The 22,602-nt window shown below is 38.7% G+C and overlaps 2 protein-coding genes across 3 annotated transcripts in view; both read right to left on the reverse strand.

Annotated features, from left to right (window-relative positions):
* Positions 1-2,782: 2,782 nt before the first annotated feature.
* prkcsh (protein kinase C substrate 80K-H) lies at positions 2,783-13,185 on the reverse strand. Its single transcript, XM_041816721.1, has 18 exons — positions 13,045-13,185; positions 12,659-12,786; positions 12,444-12,560; positions 12,186-12,281; positions 10,537-10,594; positions 10,281-10,398; positions 9,759-9,888; positions 9,438-9,522; positions 6,306-6,384; positions 6,098-6,181; positions 5,856-6,023; positions 5,675-5,768; positions 5,267-5,336; positions 5,051-5,140; positions 4,874-4,948; positions 4,679-4,778; positions 4,398-4,554; positions 2,783-2,987 (listed from the first exon to the last, which is right to left on the reverse strand). Exons 2-17 carry the CDS (start codon positions 12,744-12,746, stop codon positions 4,411-4,413), a joined length of 1,596 nt encoding a protein of 531 aa, XP_041672655.1. The 5' UTR covers positions 12,747-12,786; positions 13,045-13,185; the 3' UTR covers positions 2,783-2,987; positions 4,398-4,410.
* Positions 13,186-14,621: 1,436 nt separating this feature from the next.
* Positions 14,622-22,602, reverse strand: part of pde4a (phosphodiesterase 4A, cAMP-specific) — a 78,128-nt gene continuing 70,147 nt past the window's right edge. For both annotated transcript variants that reach the window (XM_041777648.1, XM_041777649.1), the window contains exons 14-15: positions 18,792-18,974; positions 14,622-18,581 (exon numbers count right to left, since the gene is read on the reverse strand). In XM_041777648.1, the coding sequence (XP_041633582.1) occupies positions 18,072-18,581; positions 18,792-18,974 (693 nt within the window). In that variant the 3' untranslated portion in view covers positions 14,622-18,071. The remainder of the gene's footprint in view (positions 18,582-18,791; positions 18,975-22,602) is intronic.

Raw genomic sequence — 22,602 nt, forward strand, 5'->3', positions numbered from 1 at the left:
TATTTTGTGTCTATTTATTTAGAAGAGGGGACGCAGTAACTTAGTGATGTTTTCTTACATTTTCCTGCAATGGTAGAACAAATCAAAGGTGAAAATGATCAAAACAGTTACTGACATCAATGTCAGTAGAAGAAATACAAAATCTCATACTTCCAAACATGACCAAATGAACAATGTCAAAATTTAACAAAGAAAAAAAATAAAACCTTTCAGTTTAGTCTAGGATATTTATTACTGGGATTTCAGCTGAAGACGCTTGAAGACTTTTTCATGGAATTGTTTAATTATTTGTACTTTACATGCCAGAAAAAAATAAAATAAAAGTTACAAATATTGAGTGAGACACTTTTTATTGACTGTCCATGTAACTGTGCTTAACATTATGAGCAAATGTTTACATTCTGACACATACAAAGAAGATCATTTATTTTGATGCCCACCCATTTTTTTACTTTTTAAAATTAATGCACTGCTACATGTTGAGGAGTATAAAAGAACATTAAACTAAATTACTACTTTAAAGAACTGTTTATCATTTTTAACTTTCAGCTTTTATTTTTAGAGATATATAATCTATTATTGAATAATTCTGACTAGGGGTGTGACGAGATCAAAACGTCACAAGATATCTTGTGGAGGCAAAGGGCAAAAATCATCTCGTAAGACCAATATTGCCCTGACAGAAAAACAATACCTAGCTGGAAGTTATAAAAGATCACAAAGATGCCCTGGACACTTTGAAATTGTTGGTTTGACAGCTAATGAAGAAAAAGACCTGATCCGTGACCCATTCAGAGATCATGCTCCATTCCCCGCCCCCTCCTCGGGGTTGTACACAATCCACAAATGCATAAAAAGTTCATCACAACGAGGTGAAATGATGAAATGCTGCTGCTGGAAACCTGCACAGTCTCCGTGAATTCGTGTTTGCGTGCAGTTTGCACGTCTCATGAGATAAGCGTCTCATCACACCCCAATTCTGACTGATAGTGATTTTATTAAACTCTAGACAAATAAACACAGACAATAGTTTAGATCCTGAGGGTCGTTGGGCCATATTTAAAGCAACAAAATCTACATCAAGACATTAAGTTTAAATTGAACACACCTTACAGGTACATCTCAAAAAATTCGAATACAATGGAAAAAGTTCTACATTTTTTTTGTCACTCATTTCAGAAAGTGAAACCCATGTATTATATAGACTCATTACACATAGAGTGAAACATTTCAAGCCTTTATTTTCCTGAAATTTTGATGATTATGGCTTACAGATAATGAAAACCAAAAATTCAGTGTCACAGAAAATTAGAATATTGTGAAAAAGTTCAATATTGGAAAGTCATGGTGTCATACCCTAATCAGCTAATGAACTCAAAAGACCTGCAAAGGTTTCCTGAGCCTTTAAATGGTCTCTCAGTCTGGGTCAGTAGGCTACTTAATCATAGGGAAGACTGCAGACTTGACAGATGTGCAGAAGACAGTCATTGACACCCTCCACAAGGAGGGTAAGCCACAAAAGGTTATTGCTAAAGAAGCTCTGTAGAAGTGCTGTATCCAAGCATATTCATAGAAAGTTGAGTGGAAGGAAAAAGTGTGGTAGGAAAAGGTGCACCAGCATAAGAGATAACCGCAGCCTTGACAGGATTGTCAAGCAAAATCCATTCAAGAATTTGGGGGAGTTTCACAAGGAGTGGCTGGAGTGAGGCTGGAATCAGCGCATCAAGTGCCACTACGCACAGACAAATCCTAGACATGGACTACAAATATGGCATTCCTTGTGTCAAGCCACTCCTGAACCAGAGACAACATCAGAAGCATCTTACCTGGGCTGTGGAGAAAAAGAACTGGACTGTTGCTCAGAAGTCCAAAGTCCTCTTTTCAGATGAAAGTAAATTCTGCATGTCATTTGGAAATCAAGGTCCCAGAGTCTGGAGGAAAAGTGGAGAAGCACAGAATCCAGGTTGCTTGAAGTCCAGGGTGAAGTTCCCACAGTCATGATTTGGGCTGCCATGGCATCTGCTGGTGTTGGTCCACTGTTTTCTGAAGTCCACAGTCAACACAGCCATCTACCAGGAAATTTGCAGCACTTCATACTTCCTTCAGCTAAACAGCTTTATGGAGATGCTGATTTCATTTTCCAGCAGGACCTGGCACCTGCCCACACTGCCAAAGGTACCAAAAGCTGGTTCAATGACCATGGTGTCCCTGTGCTTGATTGGCCAGCAAACTGGCCTGACCTGAACCCCACAGAGAATCTATGGGGTATTGTCAAGAGGAAGATGAGAGACACCAGACCCAACAATGCAGATGACCTGAAGGCAGCTAAAAAAACAACCTGGGCTTCCATTACACCTGAGCAGTGCCACAGGCTGATCGCCTCCATGCCATGCCTAATTGATGCAGTAATTCATGCAAAAGGAGGCCCAACCAAGTATTGAAGGCATAGAAATGAACATGCTTATCAGAAGCCTGACATTTCTGTTTAAAACATCCTTTTTTATTGATCTTATGTAATATTCTAATTTTCTGAGATACTGAATTTTGGGTTTTCATCATCTGTAAGCCATAATTATCAACATTTTAAGAAATAAAGGCTTGAACTATTTCACTCTATTTGTAATGAGTCTATATAATACATTGGTTTCATTTTCTGAAAAGAGTGACAAAAAATATTGAACTTTTATATGATATTCTATTTTTTTTTTTAGATGTACCTGTATGTGGAAGCATCAAAGGCTCACTAAAGGTCAGTTGTAACAGAAATTAACACTAGACACAATTTCGATTATCACCAAATTATTTTATTTGAGGATAAATGGAATGACTAAATTTGACAAATTTTAAAGAAACAACACAACAGGGAACATTGAAGTTGAATGTGAGAATTTCATTGAATTGCCATCCTTCATTCTTGATTGTTGACTGACACAGAGGTGAGCAGCAACCTCTTGTTGCTGAAGTGACAGTGGTCCCTTAAGGAAAACCTGCAAGAGCAATGGTATACACATTTATTTAATTTGCTTGTTTGCTTAGGTCATGATTTTCTAGTTGTTAAAGGGAAGGAAAATTCAGTTGTAATTAATCCCTGTAGGTTAAATTTCCATCACCTATGCTTTTCAGGATGTGACACACCCACTCCCTACATAATTTTAGGTTCAGTGTTAACATCTGAGTAAGACCTGGTCATATCCAACAGATGATACTCAGGTGGACCAGCCAGGTATATTTACAGCAGTTGATTGCTGCCAATATCATCCTGTACTCCTGGGTGACGGCTGCAATCTCATCAACAATGAACCTTCATACAACATCATAATACAACTTACTGCTAATGAAAATCGTCAAAAAAGGAGCATAAAAGCATACTGTTGTGTACTTAGTTAGATCACTAAATTACTCAGGTAACTTGAGTACTACATCGACATATCACAAGCTTATATAAATATTTAATCCCATCACAACTACTACACCACTAAAGGACAGGACAAGAACATGCTGCACAGCTCAAAAGATCCCATTGCACCATTGCATATGGGGAAAAAACATTTTTCTGACAAATTATTTCAGTATAAGAGAAACACTACAGTACTTAACATAGCCTGACAAGAAAGCAAACAGTATCATATCAGTGTACATACATTACTAGTGGCCATGATAATCACGACATAACCTGACAAGCACTTTCAATGAAATGCTTGAGACTGAAAGTTATTGCACTATCTATACAGCAAAATGTCACCTTATAAAAAGTCAAAAGAACACATAATTATGTAAAATATAAATATCATATATTAGAATGTATAAAGATAAAGTATGCATCACTAAAGTGTGAATGCAAAGTCTAAATATCAAAGGGCTAAACTATCTTAACCCCAAGTAAAGGCATCTGCAGTAAATGATGGCTGCAATGCTGCACCAAAAGGGAAAAGACAATATCACAACATTCTCCATAGTGACTCATGAGATGTGTCAACTGCCCAATGGTCTTACAAATATGCAACAAAATTTGTATCTACATCGTCAATGAACTTATCAGCTATGTTGAACTCAGACAAAATTGCCTTTACCTTGCTCTCGTTGTTGTCCTGCCTTTCTTCTAAAGGGATGTTGTGACTGCCCAGGGAATTGTCTTCACAACAAAATCTTGACAACTCTGTCACAGGTTTTACGCGGCCTCAGCACTTTCTAAAAGAGTGATCACTTGCACTGTGTAGGTGCAGTCCACTTCTATGCTCAAAGCCTTTGCTATTCTACCAATCCTTAGCTTAATAAGATGGTTCACATTTAAGATCATAACTGGGAGAAGAGATTGTCCTCTAACAGGTAGTACTGTATGAGCTACATCCAGTGTGGCTGCTTCTAATCATCTTTAATCTAAAGATCCAGTTACTCACTAAACAGGATGCTCTAGAGTTCTTCATGACCATGTCCAGAATCCAGGCTTGGGGGCTCCTGGCAGATTGCAGGGCTGGTGAACTCCATCAGGTACTCACAGCGACTTGGTTCTGAGGTAGATGTCACAACTGTTTCCTTTCCACATGATAACTTTACCTGAAAGACAAAGACTGGCCTTAGTTTATGCATTTATCGTTGAGTGATATTCCTGAATAAAAAAAAAAAAAAAGAAAAAATTCAGGAGGAAAGAAGAAAATGTCAGGACAGAGAGGCTACTCACGGTGGTGGATCTATTTGGACCTTGCCAGCACCCTGTGCCATGCTCATACTTCATCACAGAGTATATGTCATTCTCTGGGCCTGCCCATTTTCCCCATGTTCTACAAAAAGCAGAGCGCATGTTGAGGAAATTAAAAAAAAAAAAAAAAAACATTTAAAAAAAAAAAATGGGAGGGGGGGAAGAGCCTTGTCTCACCCCAGGTTAGTTTCAGATCCACCAAACTTGGATTTTTGGGATACTCTATGAAATGGACAGAGCCTATAGATGTACCTGAGAGAAAAACACAGACTTAGTTCTCTATGATAGATGTAAAAACTTGAGACAAACTATAAATATCAACAAGACATTTTCTAAAGAGTCACAGTCTCTTACTCGCTTGTAGTCAGCTCATAACACTGGCTATAGAGGTAAGCAAACTCAGCACTGGGCCCAAAGTCGAAGGAGATTTCCTTTTCTAAATTCCTGGAAAAAAAGTATGAAACATTACAATCTTTTTAGTTTTACAGTCCTCAACTTATAACAAATTGTTTGTTCAACAAAATCCTCCAATTTGCTGAAAGAATATTCATATTAAGGCTGTGTGCTTACCTGAACTGATCATCCACTTCACGGAGAGCTTTCTCAGCCTCATCAAACTCATCCCTGGCTTTCTGAGCAGCTGAGAGATCAATTTAACCTTCATTAAAATACCTCCAAACACTTTAACAGTATATTTTCACATACAGAGACACACAATAAGTTCAGACAAAAAAATAACACCTTCCTGTTAATGCTTTAAGAAGAGAAAAGCAGTATACCTCTGATACACAAAAACAACACAGCTGTTCAATAAATCACTTTGTTCCCCTGGTATACAAGAGTATGAGTCTGAAGATAGCACCTTCAGATTAAACTCAGAAAATATCCATCTGAATGTCTCCTTTCTGATAATTCACATGATTCACTTACTCATCGCTGAGGACAGGCTGAGTCACTCTTTTTCATCCACACACTTACCATCAATGAGGTTCTGCGTTTCTTGGTCGTAGGGTGGCATAGCCCCCTCATCATCGCGATCCTTGTTTTCTTGAGTCCGTGTTGTAGGAGGACTCTGCATGCCGAACACAGAAAAGAATTACTCACTTAAACTTGAAGATCATCAAGCAGAAATTTGCTAAAGAAACTCACTGGCTTTTACCTTATAGTCTCTCTCTTCTGGGTCTTCATCATCATCATCCTCTTCATCGTCATCCTCTGCTTCCTCTGGGATGTCATCGTCAAGGTACGGCTCAGAGTCATTGTCAGAGACTGAGTCCCCTGGCTCCTCTGGTGGAGTCTCCACTGGTGCTGGGCTGTCTGTGCTGGCCTGATGAAAGAATGACATATTTAGAGGAGCAGAAATTTCAAACATGAAGTTCATGGCAATATTTAGGTTCTTACCTCTGAGATGTATTTTTCTTTTAAGTTACTCCAAACCAACTCAAATGCTTCCACATCAGCTTTGTCTACTCCTCCCAACAGTCCCTGTGCACACCAAAGGCAATGGTTCACAATTTGATTTTTGTCTTAAGACGAAAGACTTCTTTTGCTGATAGTATAGTGTAACAGCAGTTCTTTAATAGGTAGGACAGCGAAAGAAAATATTTACCTGAGCCTCTGCCTCTGTGAATGAACCATCTGAATCTGGGTCAAGCTCAGCATGGGATAGAAGCTCATTCACTGACACTCTGGGATAGACAAAAGTAAAATGTGTTTTTACTGAATTATAGTCAGATTTCATCTCATTTCAGCCAGACAAGAAAAGCTTTTAGCGCAATTCTTTGTTCTTCTTGTAATAAATAAATGAGGACCTGATAAAAAAAAACCTGCTGCTATCCTAGAACTACAGGTGCATCTCAATAAATTAAAACATTATTTCCTCTTTTAATTTTGATGATTACCACTTACAGCCAATGAAAACCAAAATTTCTGTATCTCAGAAAATGTGAATATTGTGAAAAATTTAAATATTGGAGACTCATGGTGTCACACCCTGATCAGCTAATTAACTCCAAACACCTGCAAAGGTTTCCTGAACCTTTAAATGGTCTCTCAGTCTGGCTCAGTAGCCTACACAATCATGTAGAAGACAGACTGCTGATCTGAAGACGATCATTGACACCCTGCACAAGGAGGGTAAGCCACAAAGGATCACTGCTAAAGAAGCTGGCTGTTCAGAGAGTGTTGTATCCAAGCACATTCATGGAAAGTTGAATGGAAAGAAAAAAAATGTGAAAAAACAAAAGGTGCACAAGCAACAGGGATAACCGCACCCTTGAAAGGATTGTGAAACAAAACCCAAGAATTTGGTGGATCTTCACAAGGAGTGGACTGCAGCTGGAGTCAGTGCTTCAAGAGCCACCACGCACAGACACATCCAGGACTTCCTTTTGTCAAGCCACTCTTGAACCAGAGACAATGTCAGAGGCAACTTACCTGGACTAAGGAGAAAAATGACTGGACTGTTGCTCAGTGGTCTAGAGTCCTCTGTTCATATGAAAGTAAAGTTTGCATTTAATTTGGAAACCAAGGTCCCAGGGTCTGGAGGAAGAGAGGAGAGGCACAGAATCTAAGTAGCTTGAGGTCCAGGGTAAAGTTTCCACAGTCAGTGGTAGCTTGTGGAGCAATGTCATCTGCTGGTGTTGGTCCACTGTGTTTTATCAGGTCTACGGTCTGTGCAGTGGTCTACCTTGAGGTTTTAGAGCACTCCATGCTTCTTTCTGCTAAACAGCTTTATGGAGATGCTGATTTCATTTTCCAGCAGGACCTGGCACCTGCCCACACTGCCGAAAGTACCAATTCCTGGTTTAAGGACCATGGTATCCCTGTGCTTGATTGGCCAGCAAACTCTCTCCTGACATGAACTCCATAGAGAATCTATGGGGGAGTGTGAAGAAGAAGATGCGAGACACCAGACCCACGAACGCAGAAGAGCTCAAGGCCACTATCAGAGCAGCCTTGGGCTTCCATCACACCTCTGCAGTGCCACAGACTGATCACCTCCATGCTGCAACGCATTGCTGCAGTAATTTATACAAAAGGAGTTCCGACCAAGTATTAAGTGCTGTACATGATCATACTTTTCAGTAGGCCCACATTTCTGTGTTAAAAATCCTTTTTAATGGTTTTATGTAATATTCTAATTTTCTGAGATACTGAATTTTGTGTTTTCATTAGCTGCAAACTATAACCATCAGAATGAAAAGAAATAAACACTTGAAATATATCAGTCTGTGTGTAATGAATCTATATAATATATGAGTTTCACTTTTTGAATTGAATTACTGAAACAAATCAACTTTTTACTGACATTCTAATTTATTGAGATGCACCTGTACATCTAAACTAAACCCTACACCGATTGCTACTGGCTTGCAGTACAGGTAAACCCCGCCCATAGCTACTGTCTGGTTTTCCTCAAACGACATTGGTCCAACTGTTCTCAGACCAGGCACAAAAATTTCAGATTGGAGCTTTGCAAGATGGATCTGTTAAATGACAGATATGGAATTTGGCCAATCTTTGCTTTGCAAAAATAGTCAGTTGGTCAACAACTACAACTTAGTAAAAGTGGTCATATTAAAGATATCAAAAAAAACAGTGGATATGACTAACAAGAACTTAGTCTGTTGTTTAGGGATGCCCCAATCATATTTTTAGCTGTCAACATGGATACCATTCATCTGTGAGTGAGATTGGCTGATACCAATAATACTTTTTTAAAGCAACTAGTTTAGCAGTCGGTCAGTCAGTTTTGGCACAAAATAGGTGGAAGCATAACCTGAAGTGTCCTATTGTGTTTACAACATTCTTTTACGTAATTTATTTAACGGAGCAGTACAATTACTTCCCAAGGAGAAATGCAAAATGTTTCCTTACAAGACGGCTGATCTACACAATTATTTAGTCATCACCTATGTTAATTTGAGTGTATCAATACACATAAATAATGACAGACTGATATGAATTTATTTTTATTTGGGCCATTAATTTGCTTAACTATGTAAAAAGCTATGGCAAATGCGTCTCAGAACATGAACTTCGCTGCATTATGTTACCAATGCAATTGTTTGATATTATTAAGGAAACAAATAAATTTCACCTAAAAAACCACTGCATTTTTTCCAAGTTAAAAGAAATCCCTCTACTTGAAGTTAGATTTAAACATATCATGATATCACATATCAGCCAATTTTATTTAACTTTGACTAATGGTCGTTTTACCGATCTGACCCAAAACACAATACGTTGTTACTTCATCTCGCCTCATTAAACTAGCTTTTTAGCTTTAATCCTGTTTGTTTAAACTCTGTTTTCAACATTTAAACATTTTCAGTGCTAATGTTATTGATACTTACAGGCTGGCATTTCAATAAGCCTGTATACTTACACAATACTGCACACACAGACCTTCTCTCAGCTGCAAATAACAGAGTATTAACTACAGCTGATCACATTTCAGTTATTGTATCTGGTGACTGAAGGCTTTCTGATCTATTGATTTTTTTTTCATGAAAATCAACCACTGATGACCAGTTTCAGTTCCCTCTAGTATTTAGAAACCAAAACCATTTTTCTGTATTACACATCAAATGGTTTTAAGCCTTTTATCAATAACTTATACTAGGTACACGGCATTTAGCAATACAGCATTTCACCCTAAATTATTCTATATAATTTTGTTGTAAAATGTGATCCCTATAACCTATTGAATGCTGCACCATAAATTTTGAATACTCACAAGTTATCTCCATCATCATCCAGTTCAAGAAATGCTTCAGCCATTCTAGCTTTCTCCTTTTTCATGCGAATTACAGCTTTTTCATCTACAAAAAGAAAAAAAATGGAAAAAAGGGGAAAACAAGGGAAAGAAAAATATTTGAGGTTTCACTCTATACAGTGTTAGTAAAGATCATACTTTTTTCTGAGCACTGAGAATTTAAGTTATGTCAGACACCTTTATTGAAATCGAACATTACTAATAAAAGCATTTATTAAATCTACCATGTAATGGTCTGTACAAACAGTAGATGGTGATATGTGTTAACTTTTTTCCATTTACCTTCCCATGCCTTGAGATGGCGCTCTTTGGCTTCTTTCTCTGGCTGCTCTGCAGTCTCCTTTACAGTTCTCAGGGCCTCCACCCTCACTTCTAGATCCTTCTTACTGGCCTGAACTTCTGCAAGTTTGGCCTGTAGTGACAAATTAGAAAATAACAATTTTTGAAGTTAGACCCACACAATATTGGAACAACCCATTACATATAACATTATCACCTGAGTAAACAATCACATCGCAGGGATGGTAGAGTAGTGAATAAAAACAAGCAAGGATGAAAAGAAACCATTTGTTTCCACTAACTCCTCTATTGTTTTGATAGACCTGAAATCATCTACAACTGGAGAATTACATCAAAAGCCTTTTCTTGGATTTATTTATTCGACTTAAACTTGAATGCAGCTTCTGGCACTCAACTTCCTCTAATTTCTTTATTTAAGAATATACCATATCCCTGTACAAAAACAACCCTGTTTCAGGCCCGTGTTGCACAAGCATACACCAAAAGACATTTTGTCATTCATACCTTTTTATCCTCTAGGCCCTTCTTTGCCTCCTGAATAAGCTGTTGCTTAAGCAAAAAACCCTCCTTAGCAATCTCTGCCAACTTCTGCAGGCTCTCTTTCTCTTTACGCCCAAGTTCCCTGCAATCACACATTATTGGAAAACATTAAAAACATTGCATGGAACTTTATGGGGGCTCACAATGAATTTAAACATGATTAAAGTTTCTCTGCAGAAATGTCATATTTACAAAGGTTAGAATTTGAGAAAATACCAACCTGCAAGTGTTCTGACAAGCAGCACCACTGTTATACTCATCTGTAGTGTCACAGCAGTCTGCAAAGGAATCACAGGCTTTAAAAAGTACTAAACATAATACTGCCAACACAACTCACTTGCATAGCACTTTTCTAGTCTTCCAACTGTTCAAAAAATTAAAATACTACATCTTGCATTCAACCTCTCACGTAATGATGGTACTACCAAAAGCAATACCCACCTGCAGATCAGTACAAATCACATTTACACCCTTGTTGCAAGGACTTTAGGAGCAACTTGTGTTGCTCTTGCAAAAGTACTGTTGGACATGTAGACTCCAAAACATGGGGAACTTAACCACAAACTAGTGATGCATCAATGCTTTGGTGGAACATTGGCCAATGGGGGCCTTGCAAACCCTCATGGGTGCAATGGCAGAAAAATCTGACTCATGCCGATAACAGTTGCAGATGTTTGTCAAAACATGGAAAATAGACAAATCTGAAGGGCATGCAGAGCAGTGATTGACAGTGGTCTGACAAGTTTTTGCTGCACGCACCCTCCAGCTCTCTGTCCAGACCAGCTGAGTTGCAGCACATGGCGTCTGTGATGTGATTTAAAATAGCCAAAAAAAAAAAAAAAAAAAAAAAAAAGAAATAGTGGTACACTTTCAACATTCTCCTGTTGTCTATTTTAACTGCACAGCAGTTTGTTGAAAGAGAACTCAGCCTGTCGGACTCAATGCCAGCAGTCGCGAATGAGGCAGTTGAAGTAATCACCTTGGTAAGAGCCCCGAAACATCTTTCTATGCATGGAGGCAGACACTGATCACAGTGTAAAAACTACACTATGCTACTTAAGACAACTTTATTAGAGTCTGTTAGCTAAGGATTTGAACAAACAGTATGATCCACTTTTCTGAACCGCTACGGTAATACATCCAGGTTAAAGAACCACTATTTTAATGAGGAAGTTAAAGTACACAAGGGCAGCTTTATGCGCAACTTATAGGCAGGCCAGCCACCGCTGCTTCTCACATCCTGGATGAGAACAGGTACAGACTGAGCTGCAGACAGGCTCATCTTTATAGAGAAAACACATTCATCTAACTGAGAAGTAGATTCAGGGGTAGGACTTAGCACTATAACTGCAGCCGAGATTTAGGCTATAAGGTAGGGCTGGTAATATAACAAATTCATTATATCACAATATTTTTAGGTGAGAAATAGGATTAAACATGGTTTTTATAGCAATATGGTCATGCTGAATTTAGGCTATGCTGAGTTTATTATTTTCTGAATTATCTTTCATTGTGTAGTAAGTTTTTAAAAAAAGAAGTTCTGTGGATTTCTGTAACTGGATTTGTCCTTCTCAAGTGAAAAAAGGCTAGAGTAACTGTTCAACAAAAAAAGGTTGATTTTGGTATCCGTCCTAGATGAAGTCAACAATCACAAAAATTGCACAAGTAAAAACAGTTAATGAAATATCATCCATATATGCCAGATAGTTGATTTGAAAATGTCGTTATCAGCCCTAGCCCTGGTTTTCACAATTGGAGCATTATTACTGAAAACCTTTGAATTGAGAGATAAATCACTGTGGAAGCATGGCCAACCCTGAGCCACAGCTGCCACCTTTAAAGAAATGGTTATTAATGTAGAAATCATACCACAGATTCCATCATTGATGCGGGATGAAGGGATGAAGGCTGGTCGGTAACCTGCATTAGTGCAGTGGAAGCTGCCATTTGGACAAGCAGCAGTTCCTGGGACACAGAACAAAAGGTTATCCAACATATTTTTCCAGAATAATGCTGATTGAACAACCCTATATTTGTCAGTAACTATCTTATTTATGTTAGTCTACTTTATTCAGAAAGTAATATCATAAAATGGTTGTACAGAAGTCAACAGCAAACCATACACACCTGGTTCATCGGAGCCGTCCTGACAGTCACAGTAATCGTCATTCACTCTGTCAAAGGGAATAGTGCGGGAGCCATCCAGGCAGGTAAAGGGTCTGCCCTCCTCGTAGAACTGCCGTTCTTTCGAGGTTAACGGGAGAAATGGGAGTCAGTGCAGCATAAATAAACGGGAGTGGATTCTTACAAAGGCATGCTGTGGTTTAATAATCAATACTTACTTGATATGGGGACACCGCGAGGGCGTTGGACTTCCACCGCTGAGGCTACCACACCAAGTAGCAGCAGCAGGAGGTACTGACAGGACATGTTTTTTAAGATTCACCTCACCTTCACTGGTAGGAATCAGCTGCACATGAAACGAACATAACACAGAGTTGAACAGTTAAAGCTGAAACTACAACATGTTTACCGAAATCATACTAAAACATAAGAAATATCATATAAAACCTATTCAACCAAACACATACAGCACGAAGAATTCCTGTCGGGAGTTAGCACATCAATGCTAACTAGCCAAATTAGCAGAAGCACTCGCAAAAGGAATATTAACCATTAAGAAAACACGAAATAGAGTGTTCATGTCATTGCAATATTTTCACTGTACCTGTATCGCAAAAGGCTGAGCGTCAAAGATAACAAAAAAATAATAAAACAATAGTTTAAAACAAGCTAACAGGGTTCACCGGTTATCGTACTGCTCAGTTCCGGGGGACAGAGCGCATGCGTGGATATCCACCCATCTTTGTTCTGTCTATCTTTGATTGGACAATGCTATGTTCAGGCCTTGTGATTGGCGAAGACTTGGGGCATCCTTCTGGAGTGGAGGATTCTGGGTATATATGAGGATGCAGCCATCTCATGCCAGTAACAAACAAGTACACGTAGATGTCTCTGTCAAAATTGTAGTTAATGTGCGATAATTGAAAATGTCGTTAAATGTACAAACAAACAGGTGAATTACTACTAAGTGGACAAAACGACAGTTTAAAAACCACAGTCTTCAAAATTTATCATTTAGGTAGCATCTGTACCCCTCACAACCAAAAATGTAAGCATGTAAATTTCGCCATGGTGTTTTAGCGTTGACAATATTAAAATATGTTATGACGTTCACGCCAGATTTTACATGAAATATATATCACGAACAGAAACCGTATTGTGTTAACAGGGATTAAGGGAAGGGTTTGCCATTGTTTTTTTGCTCGCCTGCCACTGTTGCCAGTGGTTTTCTAAAGCATATAGCCTGTCAGCATTGTCATGTGCCACAGTTTGTTGTTGAGAAATCATGATAAATGTTGGCCGTTGTCATTAACTATTAACTCAGGTTTCTTTGTTTTAGAAACATAAAGACTGGTTCTAAACAAGAAAGGGCAAAGAACCTCTGACCCCTCTGATGTGTTGAACTAAATTTTAATTTACTTCTCAGTAAATTCCACATATAGCCTGTATACGTTTTCATTTTACCAGCTGTTTATCATGCTGGTACAGAGGTGATTTCAGCTGTTATTCCTGGAATCTTGCTTTCAGAAAACAATGTTATTCAAGATTAAGGTGTGTTCTTGACTAACATTAAGGTAAAAAAAAAACTATGCATGGAAGAGTCAGAGGGGGAGGTAGGTAACAGGAGAGAGAGCTCACAAGATTAAATATTGCAGGAACATGATGTTGATGAATTATTAACAGAGCTTACTAAGTGCCATTTGACAGTTTCATTTTGGGAAAGAAAGTTTAGCAGGAACGCCAAGTAAGAGTGAAACAACTTTTTAAGTTCCTTCAATTACTAAATAAGTGCCCCAAACACAATTGCAGCACAGTAGTCATATAGTCTTGATTATCTTGTTTTTTTCTTATTTTGTGGAACTAAAATAGTAATTGAAAATTTAAACTTGGTTTAATTAGCCAGCACTACATGTAGCTGCACATTACATTTCATGCCTACATAGTGACATGCAGGATGCCTTTTGAGGATAACACCTTCAGTATTTGAAACTAATCAATGAATTGTATTAATGAAAACAAAGAATGTAGCTCTACTGAAATTCAATGTGTTACCAAACAGTGAAACTCTCATTACAGTAAATAGGACAATGACAATGCATTTAATATAAAAATCTTACTTTATTTGTATTTTAACACACTTTACAGTACCGAACAGTGAAATAAAAGAAAAATATACTGATATACTATAGTATTGTTTTATATATAGATGTTTGCTTATTAAATGCATTTATTCACAAAATGACACCTCAGTTCTGTTAGGAGGGAAAAGTTTCATAAAAATAATATAATAAAAAATAACTTGGACACATTTTACACATTACAGCAAGATCATTTACAAATATTACAATCATTTCATGTTGTTTTTTTCCCTTGTATAATCTTTCTTACTTGTGAACAAACACATGTATTAAAGCCCAGAGAATTATTCACAGAGGGAATCAGTCTGCGACAAAGTAACTTTATGGTTACCAGCTAGTTTGGTCACCATTTGACGAACATTTAGGCTAGTAGGCTAGTGATTTAAAGTTACTAAGAAAAAGAGGTGGTGTTGTACTAGAAATGGCCAAGTTGGATAAGGACACATTTATTTCCTTTGAACATATCACATTTTATGTGACTTCCTTAGCATAGATTTGACCTTATCAGTCAAATAAGTTTAATCTCACATGGACTATTAATTGACAATGTTTTGTTAGTTTGTTTATGCCTCTAGAGCAGAGGTTAACATCAATTACTGCATGATGAAAGTTTGTGAGTCGGTCAAATGGTAAATAATCAATAGGTGACCTCTAATGACCAAACCACCAGCAGAGACCACACACTACCTGAAAACCACTGTCTGCCTCTAGACCTGATGAAATAAAGTGCTGGTACAAATAGATTTGATTTGAACAATAAATGTGCACACTTAAAAATAGTGACAAAATGTTTACACAAGTGAACAAAAACATGATCATAGAAGTAAAAAGTCTGGGTTGTGGCCTGCAGTGCTTCACTTAACAACCTTAAGTGGTCATTTGTCAATAATTTTGACTTGGATAAATTTATAATTTACAATCCAATATTACATTATATACAAGTGTGGTAATGCTTATAGCTATATCATCAGTACTTGATTTATTTTCCAGACCATCTACCAGAATGATATAAAAATAAACTGTACACAAACTGTTCAAAGAAAACACTTACCATGGTTTTCTTTTCATCATTTAAAAAGAATGGCAGCAATCAATCAGTTGAATAATTTTCTTAATAAGAAACAATTGCTACAGTATTGTGTTTGTATGGCAATTAATTAGTAATGTTTTTATAGCTTATGATATAACAAGAAGCCACAAAAACAAAGCAACATCATCAAAGTAAAAGGCCAATGCATATGGGAATCTCTATACGAATCGTAATAGTAATCCTGAATTCCCATTACCAATAGGAAAGCCTGTGTGGTGGCCCCGCAGCTCTGCTCCATCCTGCGATGGAGCAGGTCAAACACACAGGTTTCTGTTGCACAATGCTGTGGTGTCTTCAGATAGACTCGGTTACTGACCTGCAGAAACTCGCTCTTACCTTCACAACAACCACACCCATGTTTTTCCTATATACGTATATGTTTTCATATTTTGTACCCTGTGAAAAACAAACACCTAAACAAACCTGTGACCTGTTTAAGCTGTGCTAATCAAATCTTGAACACAAGATGTGGTGATGCCACAAGGGTGAGGGAAAAATGACACTTATGACAACATCTTACACATCCTGCACTCTCTTTTTTGGTTACTCAGTCCCCTGCTCATGACAACACAATTAACCAACAAGCAAATAAAAATATATGCACGTCAACTTGACCGTGTCAGTAAGTTAATATCTGGTCAGATTCAAACAGAGGACATCCTGATTCTTCTCTATCTCCTGAAATACTCTAAACACCCTTTTCCATTTCCTCCGCATGCCTCCAGGTAGCTATAAAATAGTCATTTACCATCATTATTAAAAAAACAGCACATTCTTTATGTTGGTCCCAGCAAAGCAAACTTATTGTTGGCGATGTTTCCTTTTTCTCTCCAAATGCAATGCTGGATACATTGTGTATAGACGCACTGATACACACAGAAATAAGCATACGGACATGATATAAATATACTAGGATATCTATTTTATATCTTGTAAATCTACATACTGGCAGGTATGTTCCCTGCATCTCACATTAAGGCAAAAAGCATCAAACATAACAGGGATGATTAGAGGCTGCCAGACCACCATTTGGCCAAGTTGCACTTCTTTCCCTTGACATTCCGCCTCCCTGATTTTCAATTTTTTCCATGTTTCTACAAATTGCCACTTCCACTGACAAACTTCCAGAGTATCTCATCCTTTACTTTGGTGAGAATCATTATGTTTGAGGAGACATAAACACACAGTGCAATAGGGTGTCAGATGGCAGGTGATAATTTGTTCCGCTTATGAAATAAATCGATATCCCTTCAACATATTTAGCGAATAGAAAGTAGGCAAAAAATATGCTTCAAAGCATCACATGGCTTATTATCTGAAAAAAATCATTCTACTAAGAAAAAAACTATAAGCTGAAAAAGAGTCCACTGGTGGTTGTGGTGGCGGGTAGTGATTGCTCTGCATCTAGAGTTCTGAGTTTTATATTACCAGAAGAGCAACAAAGGAAGACTTACAGCTTAAAACATATCACCACAGAAACTGTACGTATGAGATACACACCACAACATCATGAACAGTAAAGAGAGATCTTAACAAGAGACAATCAAAAATGATAACAAACCAGACACTCCCAGCCCACAATGCATTGCTTCACGACAGCTCCATTCAGGAAGCTGGTGTTTCTGAAAGGCACAGAGCCATCTTGCACCAGTAGCACTCCTTGTAAAGGGAAAAGGGGTGTGGGGCCATGCGGCCCCCTCATCGCAGCATCCTTCTTTCCTTCAATATCCTCCTCTGTGGATATTCTTATTTTTCTTTCCGACAGAAATGGAAAAAAAGTCACTCTGACATGTAGCTTTTCTGAGGAGAACAGTTTCTGTTGAGGTTCTAACAAACATGAATTACTAATACTGACTGAACACGAGTTAATACTCCATTGAGAGATGGCTTTTTCCAAAGAGATTCATTACATGATCAATGGCCCCCATGTTAATGCACACATACAAACATTACGTCAAGTGTGTGTGTGGGTGTGTGTCTGTGTGTCCTGTGCATTTGCAAATAAGAGGGATCCAGTTATAAAGCATGACAGAAGCATGCGCTTACACACATTGCATGATTTATCCCTACCGTATGCTATTGTGTGTCACTTGATGTGTGTTTATTTGTGTGCATTCCAGTCCCAGAGTGCTACGCTTTCTTCAGATGCCCATCTTAAATTCTCTCTTAAATTCCTCTTGGTCTAAAGTTCATTGTGAAATAAGTCCAAGGACTTTTCACACTCCAAATCTACAGTTGCTGTGTAATTACCTTCTCTTTGAGCGATTTTAATTTATTCCCTTTTTTGAAAAATATATTCAAAGTTCTGAATCGTCTTTGCAGTCTTATTTGTTCTTGGTTTGGCCATTGAAAGGATGAACAAGATAATGTGTGCAAGTGATGAGGGAGATACAGGAGCAGAACTCATGTATCTTCAGCTTGTGAAGAAGAATCTTCCTCTTCCTCTACAGGACTTGTGTCAGAAAGTCTCTCCTTTTCAGATCTCACCTCCAAATGAGCTTTCAGCTCCTCCTCCTGCTCCTCCTCCACCTCCTCTTCCTCCATTGCCACCTCATCTTCTTCCTCTATTATGTCTTCATTTTCCTCCTCTGCCATTGTGTCTTCCTCTTCCTCTTTTTTGCCCTCCTCTTCCTCCCCTTGACTGCAGTCTTGTTCAACATGGTTTAGTGTTGGTTTGTCACCCTCCTCTTCCTGCTCTCTCGGAGAGCTGTCTTCGAGGGTGAGCTCAAACTGAAACTTGTCAATTAACTCCTTATCTTGGCCTACAGGAGGAGGCGAAGGGCTTTGTGGAATAGTGCTCTGGTACCAGTCCCTGTTGTCCTCTAGAGTGTCCAAGATGTCCTGGGCATCAGGGTGCACAAGGTCCCCCCATGTCTCCCACAGTGGGTGGACAATGTAGTCAATAAAGCCCACCTGCATCCACAAAAAAACAGAGCATGATTAGCATCATACGAACAGGCACAGGGGTGTCTTTTCATCCTCCCAGCATAATCAGCATTAAAAATGAATGAGGATGACTGCTGTGATCAGAGATGTCAGATCACTCTCTGCAATGTCGTTAGCACCCCACCTACAGCATTATTCAGCTGGGTACAGAGTCATACATCAGACCTGCTCATTTACCTGGCTTTTTTCCACAGACGCAGTGTGTTTGTCACACATGGGACTGATCTCCATCCCCCGCTCTCTCTCCTTATCTCCCTGCCTGAAGAACTCCTCCATGATTCTCTCCGTCCATTGTCGATACACAGCCAGGGGTTTCGTTGGATTGCTCAGGTCTGCACAGTGCACCATATTCCTCAACACCTGTACAAACACACAGCCACACAGAGCACACTGTATTAACACTCTATAAGATATCAACACTGAATTCTGATGTACACAAGGATCTTCTGTCCTTATTTTCACCTGACCCTCTGTTTATCTGAAGATTTTTAGAGAGCAATTTCATAGCAACTGTAAAGTAGGGGATACAGGCCCATATTTGATGACTTTTTTCAAGTTCATTACATTCTTTTGTTCTCTCATTTTTTGATTGTTTCCAAGTTAAACTCCAAAATGCACTCCTCTTCCTCTAACCACTAAGCTGTCCTAATCAGATCTTTCCCTAGAAAGATATTTGCATTTTGAGAATAGGTAGCCAATGGTGTCTAGACATAGACTGTAGAAAGAATTGGACAAAGCCTGTGTGACGTCAGCTGTTTGATTACAATAGGCAGACTCAAACAGCTTTTGAAGCCAATCTGTGGCAGCCACCATATTGAAGTCGCTGTCTCAGCTGAACTTTGGATCAACCCAAAAGCAGACAAGAGCCCGCCCACTGAGCTCGACTTCCTGTCAGCTAAAGTAGCACTAAGGCCTTGTCCACACGGAGACAAAAACGATACATTTCCCTTTCTTTTTGAAAAAGTTTCTCGTAAACATTGGATCGTTTTAGGAAATGTCCAAGTGCTTGTAAAACAATTAAATGTTTATCAAATTAGCTGGTGCAGGACTTTGAGTTACTTAAACTAATTATCTAGCTTTTTTTTTTCATAAACACAGGCTCGAAATCCCGGTCTATAATGCTTTTTTTGAACTGCAGTGAACCTCCCACCACTAGAGGCCGCTGTAGCCTCAGTTAATGGCCGCTGCCTTCCTGTCCGGCATTTCACCGGATGTAAATATGAGAAGCTCAGCAGTGGCTTAGCAGTTTGCGTGTAACTACTCACCTGCAGTGAAAAGAGGCCACATATCAAAACATGATATTAATCTGCTAAGAGGAACGAAGGCTGGCGGTGCTAGCTTTTAATGTTAGCCATGCTATAGAGAGTATACCATGCTAACATCACACCAGAGCTGCCAACTTGTGAGAAAACCTTGGAGTGAGACTCCGTCGTTTGTGTGACTCTCACACTGATTGCTTGAGAGTTGGCAGCTCTGACTTCACCCTCGTAAGCTAGCTGACATGTGCAGCTTCTCCCCATGGGGGGATCTAATTTGACAAGAACAGGCTGTCTTCCTGCAATTCAGCCAATCAGAGGTAGCTAGGGTGGGTGCTTGGCTGAATTTCTAGAAATGCGTGAGTCATTTGCGTGACTCTCACGCCAATTGCGTGAGAGTTGGTGGCTCTGATCACACCCACTAACACAATGACCCTGTGAGGAATTTTACTGTTTTTTAGGGATTTCTCCTCTTTAGAGTATTCAGTTAATTGAAATTTAAATGAGCATTTAGCCAAATGGGGAAAGAGACGCTTAGGAACATGGAACCACTGAAAACGACTGAAAATGCTGTAGTATTTATATGCCAAGCCCATAAGTGGCACTGTAACACTGCCACGGAAATGCACCAAAAGAGAGAAGAAGATTATGGAAAACTGCCCAAAATTTTCTCCTGGTTGCCACTCTGGTTGTTCTCCACGGTCGATCTAAGAACATCTGGTGTATGCTGTTCTCATAACCATTTGTACTTCGCAGTGGTGGTAAAGGGGCATCAGATTTTGCTGTTAAAGCCATAATAAGCTCAGTAGCTTCTGAAGCATGAACAAAACCCTGTAAACCACCATTGTTGTTTTGGCTTGACCCGTGTATGTGGCCTAAGTGGTCTATGCTATGTATGACGTAATAGTTTCAAGAAAGATGTGGATGCCTGTCCACACGGAGACGAAACAGTAAGTGTTGAGGGATTTGTTCACTCAGGACCCGGTTTCAAAAAGTAGAGTTTGCAGTCTACCAAGACACCATTTCTGTGTGGATGAAATGCTGATATGACAAAACATATTTGCGTATACTTCTGAATTCGTCTCTGTGTGGGCGGGGCCTTAAGCCGGCCTTCTTGAAATAGCGTCTCCTTGTCAATCAAATGAGACGCGCCAATCAGTGAGCAGTGAGGCTTTTCCTAAATATAATTAATACGATTTTGGTACAATGCGAGGACATGACAACATTAGCTAATGAGACTTGTTTCGTTTTTTGAACCAGGCTGTAAACCAGTTCATTTCTTGTTTAAGAACAGCTTTTTAACATGTGTTGTGTATAGGAATTCCGGGATTCCTGCAGCCAGCCTCAAGTGGACACTGGCCGTATTGCAATGTTTTGCACTTCTGCATTGGCTTCATTTTTCAGGACCAGAGGTTGCCACTTGTGTCTACACTGCAGCGCACTCTTGGTAGTGACATGTCACCTGACTGCTTTGTTTTTTTTCCCCCTGTATTCTTTCCTTATATGATTGTTGTCTGTTAAGCCTTTACTGTATGAACTTTGTCATGGTGTTAGAGAAGAGAACAATAATAATGAAGTTAGTTGATGTGTAAATTAAAGTGAATATTATCTGAGAGGTGAAAGTGGAGCTTCCTCACATGCTGTGAATAATCGTATTTAGAGATATTACCTGCAAGTATTCATCACTTATTGTGTAATAATGCAGTGCACTATAAGGTTACCATTGTTTAATAACATGACTTTATTTAACATATCAAAAAAAGAAAGTATAGAAAGGTCTACATAATGAGCCCACAGATCTTCATCTATTTAAAGGCTATTTTGGTAATAAAGGAATCCCCTTGGATGTTTTACCCTTTTATTGATTTATAAATCAATCATGGTCAATATAATTTTGCATTAAAAAAACGTTTAATGTTAAAGTGAAAACAGATTTCTACAAAAGACTGTCAAACAAAAAAAGGCTCTGCAAATGAAATGGAAAAGTAGGCTATGTCTCGATGATCTCTTCAGACAGATTTTTGACATACAGTGACGCAGCCATGTGTAAACAGCTGTGATACTTACACATAACTAATACCAGATAAGCGTTTTAAACCTTTTTTTTTCTCTTTTCCTCGGTTGGCATTGACACTTTTGCATTAGCTCCACTCACCTCTTCACCTCTCTCTTTTAGATCCTTTATTTTTTGTCCAGGCATGCATCTTATGGGTTGTGCCGGGGCAGTAATATGACACAGTAGGCAACAGGTTAAACAAGGACAGCTAAAGGGAGTTGTTTATAGATAATAGGGTCTGACCTAAAGCCAGCAGAAGTTATGCTTCATGCCCAGTCCTGGAAGGCTGGTAACCTTCAGCAAATTCAGCATGTGTGCATATCTCCAGCAGAAACTCTGTGATGACATGGCACATTGTCCACTACTAAGGCTGTCTCTTTGAAGTTGTTTCTAAGTTGAACATGTGTTAGCTATTTGTATTCCAAACTGAATAAAACATTTTTGCATTATAGTCAGCCTTTTCCCTGCCATTAATGACTAAAATGATGTACATGATAATCAACATTTACATCTATCAGTGGCATACACATAGAAAATGCAATCCAATGAGATCAACATGCAGGGTCCCTTTTAAAGGGATAAAATGCACTCTGTAATGTCAAATTCTGCAAGCTCTGGCTCTTTGTTTTCATGTCATGCAGGTCTTCCAATTTTCCTAACTTCTAGTCAATCTGCT

The sequence above is a fragment of the Cheilinus undulatus genome, linkage group 21 (assembly GCF_018320785.1).
Source record: "Cheilinus undulatus linkage group 21, ASM1832078v1, whole genome shotgun sequence".
Lineage (NCBI taxonomy): Eukaryota > Metazoa > Chordata > Actinopteri > Labriformes > Labridae > Cheilinus > Cheilinus undulatus.